The sequence below is a fragment of the Morus notabilis genome, unplaced genomic scaffold (assembly GCF_000414095.1).
Source record: "Morus notabilis unplaced genomic scaffold, ASM41409v2 Scaffold285, whole genome shotgun sequence".
NCBI classification, from domain to species: domain Eukaryota; kingdom Viridiplantae; phylum Streptophyta; class Magnoliopsida; order Rosales; family Moraceae; genus Morus; species Morus notabilis.
In genome coordinates, this window is record NW_010363065.1 from 453,161 (window position 1) to 464,449 (window position 11,289).

The 11,289-nt window shown below is 42.9% G+C and overlaps 1 protein-coding gene and 1 pseudogene across 1 annotated transcript; one reads left to right on the forward strand and one right to left on the reverse strand.

The window, feature by feature from the left end:
* The first annotated feature begins 241 nt into the window (after positions 1 to 241).
* On the forward strand, positions 242 to 2,906 carry LOC112092597 (annotated as a pseudogene).
* A 7,318-nt stretch (positions 2,907 to 10,224) lies between these two features.
* Positions 10,225 to 10,803, reverse strand: LOC112092598. Its single transcript, XM_024169149.1, has one exon. The coding sequence runs from the start codon at positions 10,801 to 10,803 to the stop codon at positions 10,225 to 10,227; it is 579 nt and encodes a 192-aa protein (XP_024024917.1).
* Positions 10,804 to 11,289: the final 486 nt, after the last annotated feature.

The following is an 11,289-nucleotide window of genomic DNA, read 5'->3' on the forward strand; positions in this document are numbered from 1 at the left end:
CTAAGGGGGTACCTAATACTACTAGTCCACTGCAAGGAGGATTAGTCTTGAAACAACTACCCGACCACCTCCGATACGCCTATCTAGGTGAAGAGTCCACTAATCCGGTGATCATTTCGGCATCTTTGAGTCAAGAAGAAGAAGAAAAGTTACTCCTCGTTAGAAGCATAAGGCTGCTTTTGCCTGGTCAATTTCTGACATTAAGGGCATTAGCCCCACTGTTTGCATGCATAAGATTCTTATGGAGGAGGCCTACAAGCCATCGGTTGAGCACCAGAGAAGATTAAATCCAGCCATGAAAGAAGTGGTGAGAACCGAAGTGCTAAAATTGTTGAATGCAGGAATCATTTATGCCATTTCAGATAACTCTTGGGTCAGCCCGGTCCAAGTCATGCCGAAAAAAGGTGGTATGATGGTGGTGAGAAACGACAAGGATGAATTGCTTCCTACAAGAACGGTCACAGGGTGGAGAGTTTGCATCGACTACAGGAAGCTTAATAAGGCCACCAGGAAGGACCATTTTCCGCTCCCGTTCATCGACCAAATGTTGGACCGACTAGTAGGTTTTGAGTACTACTGTTTTCTTGATGGCTATTCGGGCTATAATCAAATTGCTATAGCCCCAGAGGATCAAGAAAGGACTACATTAACCTGCCCGTATGGTACATTTGCATTCCGTCGGATGCCCTTTGGTTTATGCAATGCCCCTGCTACATTTCAAAGGTGTATGATGGCCATCTTCTCCGATATGGTGGAAGAGATAATGGAGGTGTTCATAGACGATTTTTCAGTTTTTGGGTCGTCATTTGATCATTGCCTCAACCTATCCCTTGTAATCTTGTACTCAATTGGGAGAAATGCCATTTCATGGTGAAAGAAGGGATTGTCCTAGGCCATCAAGTATCATTGAAGGGTATCGAGGTGGACCGAGCGAAAATTGACACTATTGAGAAGCTTCCACCACCAGTAAATGTCAAAGGCATTTGAAGTTTTCTGGGTCATGCGGGATTCTACCGGAGATTTATTAAGGACTTCTCTAAAGTTGTCAAGCCTTTGTGCAACCTTCTTGAGAAAGATGCTGCTTTTGATTTCGATGACTCTTGCTTGGAAGCCTTTGATATGATAAAGGAAAGGTTGACTTCGGCTCCAATCATTGTGGCTCCCCATTGGAATGAGCCATTTGAGGTGATGTGTGATGCGAGTGATTTTGCTGTTGGTGCCGTGCTAGGCCAAAGAAGAGACAAGACTTTTAGAGCAATCTATTATGCAAGCAGGACCCTTAATGAGGCTCAGCAGAATTACACCACTACATAAAAGGAGATGCTTGCTGTGGTATTTGCCTGTGATAAGTTTTGCTCGTACATCATTGGATCCAAGGTCATCGTTCACACGGATCATGCGGCCATCAGATATTTGTTCGCCAAGAAGGATGCGAAGCCAAGATTGATTCGATGGATACTTTTGCTACAAGAGTTCGATGTGGAAATTAGAGATAAAAAGGGAAGTGAGAATGTTGTGGCCGATCATTTGTCTAGACTTGAGCTCAATGAGAAAATGGATGAGGCCTACATTCAAGAAGTGTTCCCTGATGAGCACATACTCAGTATACAGGCGAATCTCCCTTGGTATGCAGATTTGGTGAACTATCTGGCATGTGGATTTTTACCTCCTGATTTGACTCCCCACATGAAGAAGAAGCTCCTCAATGACGTGAAGTGGTATATTTGGGATGAACCATTTCTTTTCAAGAAAGGTGCTGATCTGGTGATTAGAAAATGCATTGCCGAAGAAGAAATCCCCAATATCCTTCACCATTGCCATGCTTCCGCTTATGGCGGACATTTTGGACCCACAAGGACCGCTGCTAAGGTCCTTCAATCTGGATTTTACTGGCCCACACTTTTTTGTGACAGCTATACCTTCGTCAAGACATGTGACCGATGTCAAAGAACGGGGAATATATCCAAGCGTCAGGAGCTACCTCTTACAAACATTTTGGAGGTTGAGCTCTTCGACGTATGGGGCATCGATTTCATGGGCTCGTTCCCACCATCTTGTGGACAGGAATATATTTTGCTCGCGGTGGATTATGTCTCCAAGTGGGTTGAGGCCGTTGCTACCCCGACAAATGATGCAAAGGTGGTGGCCAAGTTCCTCCACAAGAACATTTTCGTGAGATTCGGCACTCCAAGGGCCTGAATTAGTGATGAGGGCACCCATTTCTGCAACAAGGCATTGGAGGTATTGTTATCTAAATATGGAGTGAGGCACAAGGTGGCACTGGCTACCATCCCCAAACAAATGGGCAAGCAGAGATTTCAAACCGGGAGATCAAGCAAATATTGGAGAAAACCGTAAATTTGAACAGGAAAGATTGGTCAACAAAGCTAGATGATGTATTATGGGCCTATCGGACGGCATTCAAAACACCGATCGACATGTCTCCGTATAGGCTTGTTTTTGGGAAACCATGTCATTTACCAGTGGAGTTGGAGCCCCGGGCACTTTGGGCCATCAAAAAGCTCAATTTTGATTTGAAGGAAGCGGGAGAGCGACGATTACTCCAATTGAATGAGTTGGAAGAGTTCCGGCATGATGCATATGAAAGCTCTCGTCTATACAAGGAGAGGACCAAGAAGAGGCACGACTAACAGATCTTGAGGCGAGATTTCGCTCCAGGTCAACAAGTGCTTCTTTTCAACTCTCACTTAAAGATCTTCCCTGGAAAGTTGAAATCCAAATGGTCAGGACCGTTTAATGTCAAGAAGGTGTCTCCATTTGGGGTTGTTGAACTTGAAGGAAATGATGGTCGCACGTTTCGAGTTAATGGGCAACGATTAAAACACTACATCGGAGAAGAAATTCGGAACGTTGCCAACATTCAGTTTGAAGAATTGAAGCGGTGAAGTTGTGTTCATGTCCAGCTAGGGACGTTAAATCAAACGCTTGTTGGGAGGCAACCCAAGTTTCTACCCCTTTATTTGTTTTGATTTTAGATTATTTTAGTTTGATTTGTTGAACATTGAGTTATTTTGTTGATAATTTTGTATTATTAGGTTCTTCTAGTACAATTTTAATGGCAAGTGTTGGTAAAAATGTTTGTGGTTGATTGTAGGTCATTAGAGGTCACAAAATTTTCAGAGGCTAGATTTGTGTCAGGCTGGAGCATGACCAACGCGCTTAGGCGCACCTGAAGAGGGCCAGAGACGGAAAAAAAAAAACGGGCTCAGGCCCGCGCTGCAGCCCACCTATAAATGGAAACTCATGAAACCCTAGCCCCATTTTTGCATCCCTCTCAAAATTCTCAGCCTCCACCCGAAATTTCTCTCCCAAATCCTCCTAAACTCACTTTTAATTAGAAATCATCCAATATTTCTCCCTTAAAAAAAATAAAAAAAAATGCCGCGGAAGGTGAATGCTAACCAGATCAAGTTCGGTGCGAGCTCCAGCAACAGCCCACCTATCCCTGCCCCGGTAGAACTCCCTGCCCTAGCAGTACCTCCTATCGATTACGACAACACTCGGTTTGTATCGAAGGACGCAGAAAAACAGTATGAAAGACACAACAAGAATCGGGGCTGCATAGGAGAGAGGGGATTCGAAATAAGATACGAGGGGTTGCCGCCGGAAATCGCTAAAGTTATTCGGGATAGGAGCTGGCAAAAATTCTGTTCTGAGCCGGCAGCAGGATCCATTACTCTCGTTCGCGAATTTTTCACGAACGCGAAAAAGTGTACCAACAGCAAGACCAAGGTGAGAGGGCAAGTGATTAAATTTGACGCCGAAACAATTAACAATCACTTTGGCATCCCCACCCCTAGTACTGATTAGCAACAAGACTCTCCGGACCGAGATCCGCATGCAATTCTGGAAGCCCTTTGCGACGGGCCTGCGAGATGGACAATAAAGAATAACACTGAATCCGCCTTTGAGGCTAAATATCTGGCGAACTACACCAATGTGTGGCTCCATTTTGTCTGCGCTAGGCTTATTCCTTCGACTCACATCTCGGAGGTCACAATAGAGCGGGCCTTGGTCTTACTAGCAATTGAGAGAGGAGAGCCCTTGAATGTGGGGGTCATCATCAACAACGGCATCCACCATGCCCTAGGGCACAACAGCATTGGCCTCCCATTCCCGTGGTTGCTGACGGAACTTGTTCTGGCCGCTGGAGTGGCTATTCCGGATGAACATCTTAAGAAGCTCATTCGGGCTTTTGATCTCAACGACATCATCCGGATCACTTCCGGCCGGGCAGCATCAGAGCAAGATGAAGGAGGAGCAGGATCATCGCAGCCCCCGCTGCCAAAGCGGAAGGGGAGGGCCTCTACGTCTCGCGAGGACCACGTCTGAGGGGTTGATCGACATGAGGAGCAGATTGCCGATCTACAGAGTCAGTCAGCCTTGATTAGACAACTGAACATTGAGCTGGTGGAGCACCACACCGCATGCTTGGGATCGCTCGAGCAGGCACTGTTCCAAGCCCGCATTGATGCGGGCTACGACATCAGCGGTTATTCGCGTGTCCCTCCTTTCCCTGAGCATATCCGGAGGACTTACTAGCTGGGCTTCCAGCAGCAACTGCAGCCTAGCTATCAGCAGCAGCAGCCTGACCTCCAGCCACCACCACCTCCGCACGACATGGATGAGGACCACCCTTAGGAGGCGAGAGTCATATCTCGCCTCCTAGGTATTCTTCAATTACATTTTTATTGTTGGCTTGTATTTTAATAACATTGAGGACAATGTATCTTGTAAGTGTGAGGGGAATTTCTGGATTGTATCAATACTTGTTAATCTATTTGTGTTTTCATTTGTTTATTTGGAGTGTTTAATTTAGATTTTGTGTTGATCATTTTGTTTATTTAGTTTGTGTTTGTTAGCTTGTTTATTTAGTTTGTTTATTTTAATATATATATACAAAAAAAATTTCTTTCTAGTAAGTTGTTTTTCTACTCCTGATGATCAATGAACCAATAATGACATTATCTCCTAATTTTTTTGAGTTTTTGTGCAATGTGTCGTTTGTGAATTCTGTGTGCTTGACAATTGGTGAACATGAAACACTCTAGTTCTCGCAATAAAAGACTTTATCACTAATCATTTAGGGACCTAGAGGAAAATTATTCAATTAATTAAGTTTTGCGGTACATTAGGGATTCTAGAACTCAACTTAGGAAAACTCGAGGCGAAATCTTAAGTTAGCTAGTCAGCAGAGAAATGATTTAGGCAGAGAAACGCCTAAATTAGCTAGTCAGCAGAGAAACGCCTAAATTATTTCTCTGCTGACTAGCTAGCCTAAGATTTCGCCTCGAGTTTCCCTAAGTTGAGTTATAGAATCCTTAATGTACCGCGGACTTGATTAATTGAATAATTTTCTTCTAGATCCCTAAATGAGTAGTGATAAAGTCTTTTATTGCGAGAACTAGAGTGTTTCATGTTCACCAATTGTCAAGCACACAGAATTCACAAACGACACATTGCACAAAAACTCAGGAAAATTAGGAGATAATGTCATTATTGGTTCATTGATCATCAGGAGCAGAAAAACAACTCACTAGAAAGAATTTTTTTAAATATATATATATTAAAATAAACAAACTAAATAAACAAGCTAACAAATACAAACTGAATAAACAAAATGATCAACACAGAATCTAAATTAAACACTCCAAATAAACAAACGAAAACACAAACATATTAACAAGTATTGATACAATCCATAAATTTCCCCCAGGCTGACTAACTCTGTAGATTGACAATCTGCTCCTCATGTCGATCAACCCGTCAAGCGAGGTCCTCGCGAGACATAGAGGCCCTCCCCTTCCGCTTTGGCAACGGGGGCTGCGATGATCCTGCTCCTCCTTCATCTTGCTCTGATGCTGCCCGGCCAGAAGTGATCCGGATGATGTCGTTGAGATCAAAAGCCCGAATGGGCTTATTAAGATGTTCATCCGGAATAGCCACTCTAGCGGCCAGAACAAGTTCCGTCAGCAACCACGGGAATGGGAGGCATGAGGTTTATGTTGTGTCCTAGGACATGGTGGATGCCGTTGTTGATGATGGCCCCCACATTCAAGGGCTCTCCTCTCTCAATTGCTAGTAAGACCAATGCCCGCTCTTTTGTGACTTTCGAGATGTGAGTCGAAGGAATAAGCCTAGCGCAGACAAAATGGAACCACACCTTGGTGTAGTTCGTCATATATTTAACCTCAAAGGCGGATTCAGTGTTATTCTTTATTGTCCACCTCGCAGGCCCGTCGCAAAGGGCTTCCAGAATTGCCTGCGGATCTCGGTCCGGAGAGTCTTGTTGCTGATCAATACTGGGGGTGGGGATGCCAAAGTGATTGTTAATTGTTTCGGCGTCAAATTTAATCACTTGCCATCTCACCTTGGTCTTGCTGTTGGTACACTTTCTCGCGTTTGTGAAAAATTCGCGAACGAGAGTAGTGGATCCCGCAATCGGCTCAGAACAAAATTTTTGCCAGCCCCTATCCCGAATAACTTTAGCGATTTCCGGCGGCAACCCCTCGTATCTTGTTTCGAATCCCCTCTCTCGTATGCAGTCCCGATTCTTGTTGTGTCTTTCATACTATTTTTATGCATCCTTCGATACAAACCGAGTGTTGTCGTAATCGAGAGGAGGTACTGTTGGGGCATGGAGTTCTACCGGGGCAAGGATAGGTGGGCGGTTGCTGGAGCTCGTACCGAGCTTGATCCGGTTAGCATTCACTTTCCGCGGCATTTTTTTTCTCTTTTTTTTAAGGGAGAAATATTGGATGATTTCTGATGAAAAGTGAGGATTTAGGAGAGAAATTTCGGATGGAGGCTGAGAATTTTGAGAGGGAGGCAGAAATAGGGCTAGGGTTTCATGAGTTTCCATTTATAGGTGGGCTGCAGAGCGGGCCTGAGCCCTTTTTTTTCGTCTCTAGCCCTCTTCAGGCGCGCCTAAGCGCGGTGGTCACGCTCCAGCCTGACACAAATCTAGCCTCTGGAAATTTTGTGACCTCCAATGACCTACAATCAACCACAAATATTTTTACCAATACTTACCATAAAAATTGTACTATAAGAATCTAATAACAAAAAATTATCAACAAAATAACTCAATGTTCAACAAATCAAACTAAAATAATCTAAAATCAAAACAAATAAATGGGTAGAAACTTGGGTTGCCTCCCAAGAAGCTTTTGATTTAACGTCCCTTAACTGGACATGAACACAACTTCACCGCTTCAATTCTTCAAACTGAATGTTGGCAACGTTCTGAATTTCTCTCCGAAGTAGTGTTTTAATCGTTGCCCATTAACTCGAAACGTGCGACCATCATTTCTTTCGAGTTCAACAGCCCCAAATGGAGACACATTCTTGACATTAAACGGTCCTGACCATCTGAACTTCAACTTTCCGGGGAAGATCTTCGCCCCTATGCACATCAAATAAGGCCCTTCCGGTAGCTAGAAAAGGTCTCCCAAGAATGATGGGAATCTCCCTATCCTCCTCCATATCTAACACAACAAAATCAACCGGAAAAATGAACTTGTCAACTTTCACTAAAACATCCTCAATGATTCCCCTTGGATAGGTAAGGGACCTATCCGCCATTTGCAATGAGATGGTAGTCGGGGTGACCTCTCCAAGCCCCAGTTTCCGGAAAACCGATAGAGGCATGAGGTTTATGCTCGCCCCTAGGTCGCAAAAGAGCTCTCTCAAAAGTTGACCCACCAATTGTACATGGGATGGTGAAACTGCCGGGATCCTTAAGCTTTTGCGGTAGCTTCCGTTGGAGGATTGCACTAAACTCCTCCGTGAGTTTAACTGTCTCATAGTCCTCCAATTTCCGCTTCCTTGACATTATATCCTTCATGAATTTTGCGTAATTCGGCATTTGCTCAAAAGGCGTATGCAATGGGAATATTGATCTGGATCTTTTTGAAAACATCCAAAAACTTTGAAAATTGATCATCCCTCTTCTTCTTTTGGAGTTTCTGGGGGAATGACAGTTTTGGTTGGATGATAGGAGGATTGTCCAGAAAAGAAATTGACCCCGGATTCACTTTGAGTGCTTACTCCTTTTTCTACTCATCACTAGTTTTCTTCTCAAGCTCTTCCACTGGTGTGGTGTTCTCTTCATTAACTTTCTCATCTTGACGATTAGGGCTTTCCACTTCGCTTCCACTTCTCAAGGTGATGACTTTGCATTGATCCTTTGGGTTCTTCTCAGTATCACTCGGGAAGTTCCCTGATGATTGTCTCTTGATAGAATTGGCGAGCTGGGAGATCTGCATCTCCATAGACTTTATAGAGGCATTCATGTTGGTGCAATGAGTCTCAATACTATCAAGTCTAGCCTCATTCTTGTTGAACCGCCCCCTTGTCTCTACAATGATTGTGCCCAACAGCTCTTCTATCGATACTTTAGGCTGAGTTGCTGGTTGACTATACCCCGGAGGAGGTTGCAACACGTTCCTGTTGTTGCTGTAGGAGAAGTTCTCGTGGTTTCGGAGTCCGGGGTGATAATGAGTTGGCAGGTTGCTAGGCATGTTGTTGGCTCTGTAATTGAAGTTTTTGTTGTTCACGTACTGCACTTGTTCAGTATCACTACCTTCACCCCCATAGGATGTACTTGTGACCATAGTTGCTTCCTTACTTGATGAGGCTTTCCTCGTGGTCAACTCAGATATCATGTTGGTCAAAGCTGATACTTGTGCTGAAAGAGCGACCAACGAATCAACCTCATGCATTCCTACAGTTCTGCTCACACTTGACCGCTAACTTGGCCATTGGGCATTTTTGGAGTGAATCTTATCCTGTCGGATAAGATTGGAGTACTTTGAAATGAAATGTTGCTATTTAAAAAAGAAAGAAATGAAATTTCATTATCAAAGAATGTCTCGGAGATACTACTTGCTCAATGAATTCAATGATCCCAATCTGCGTCACGCGACTGTTAATGGCTACTTCAATAGGGTCTAATGATCAACAGACCCATGGAGAAATGAGAGAATCTTCTCCTATAATTGAAGAACCAACTGACACTGAACAGCGATAAGAGAATACGTTCTCCAAGCCAATAGCTGGTCATTGGTTATTTTAAAAATAAAATCCTTCCTGATCCGCAATTACTCAGACTTAAAGATTGGTTTGCAAGATACGATTTTTCTGTTAAGCATATAAAAGGCAACCACAATCTCATTCATGATTTCCTAGCTCGACCAAAATCAGTCCAAGTCATCACCTCTTGTTCATCATTGAGGAAAATAGTTCTTGTGTTTCACAGAGTTTGTTGAGGGCTGTCAATGCTAGTTGATGAATTTCTCCGATGGAGACAACCTTTAATTCTCTCTTTGTAGCAAGGAGAGATCTTTGTAATTCTGGTTGTAGCTCTTATAGTTTGTCATCCACTCTGTCAAAAATAGCTTTCATCTTTTGTAAAATAAGTCAAAAGTGGAATAGTATGCCGTCTACTTTGTCAAAAGTAGTTTTCGTGCATGATTCTGCAGTCTATAGATGAGCTGATGATGGAGTGTAGCTATGTACGAAGATGAGACTTGCTCCACACCAGAGATTTGAAGTTAGACTTTGAGACATGGGGACAAGTGTGAGTCTTTTGGTGGAATATTGAAATTTGGAAAAATTCTTACTGCAGTGTCTGATTTGAAGTTTGGATTAAGGGTTGTTATTGTTGTTGTGTGCAGTGTCAGCTTTGATGAACTGGAGTTGTCTGTATCCTCCAAGACTTTAAAACCAATCTCTGAGAGCACCGATGAATCTGAAGGCAAATTCCCTGAGGACAGCCTGATACTTTTGACAAAGTGGACACCACACTATTCCACTTTTGACTTATTTTACAAAAGATGAAAACTACTTTTGACAGAGTGAATGGCAACTTGTGAGACAAAAGGACAAGATTTATATAGCATAAGATTTTTGCGGGGCATGTGACAACTGGAGAGGACTAAAAGATCCAAATTCAAGAAGGCATGCAGGAAACCCTATTTACAGATCAAATGCAAAGAAAATAAGTGTACATGTGGTCCCGCAAGGTGTTCCCATAATGATCCTTCAAGAAAGTCTTGCAGACCCAAAAAGTTTATATGAGTATACGTTACAACTTCACCTATTCATTGTATTTCTTCTTCTTTTCTTTTTTCCTTTCATCTTGACAGAGTAGTTACTTGTTAGTGACATAACGTGTTAATTTAGAATAAAAGCTAAAAATTATCATTGCCACTTCATAGCAATGATACTCATAATAAGTAGGGGAAGCATTGTAAACTTAAATGAATTAAAGATGTTGAAGTTGACTTCTTCCTCATTGACCCTCAAAGTCAAATTCCCACTATGCACATCAATTAAGGCCATTCCGGTAGCTAGAAAAGGTCTCCCAAGAATCATGAGAATCTCCTTATCCTCCTCTATATCTAACACAATAAAATCAACCGGGAAAATGAACTTGTCAACTTTCACCAAAACATCCTCAATGATTCCCCTTGGATAGGTAAGGGACCTATCCACCATTTGCAGTGAGATAGTAGTCGGGGTGACCTCTCCAAGCCCTAGTTTCCGGAAAACCGATAGAGGCATGAGGTTTATGCTCGCCCCTAGGTCACAAAGAGCTCTCTCAAAAGTTGACCCCCCAATTGTACATGGGATGGTGAAACTGCCGAGATCCTTAAGCTTTTGCAGTAGCTTCCGTTGGAGGATTGCACTACACTCCTCCGTGAGTTTAACTGTCTCATAGTCCTCCAATTTCCGCTTCCTTGACATTATATCCTTTATGAATTTTGTGTAGTTCGGCATTTGCTCAAGGGCGTCCGCAAAGGGAATATTGATATGAATTTTTTTGAAGACATCCAAAAACTTTGAAAATTGATCATCCCTCTTCTTCTTTTGGAGTCTCTGGTGGAATGACAGCTTTGGTTGGATGATAGTAGGATTATCAGGCAAAGATCATCTTGTTGGAATGTATGTATATTGCCAAACAAAGAATCTTCAAATCCTTCGGACAAGATTGAAGTATAAAAGGCAATTTAAACCTTAGTCAACCATTCTCAAGATGTTTTCTATCAAGAAAGCTCTAATTGATTATGAAGAAATCAAGAACAAGCTGCTAAAGTGCTATGCCGACAGCCATGTATATGAGTCTAAGAATTCCTATTACAGCGTCTGCTTTGATGAGCTGGAGTTGTTTGTATCCTTAAAGACTTTGAAACCAATCTCTAAGGGTACCGGTGAATCTGGAGGCAAATTTCCTGAGGATAGCTTGTAGTTCTGCTCCGGGTTTTG

Excerpts from the sequence above, each read along its gene's own strand:
- LOC112092598 (XM_024169149.1), bottom strand. The coding sequence starts at position 10,803 with ATGCCGAACTACACAAAATTCATAAAGGATATAATGTCAAGGAAGCGG.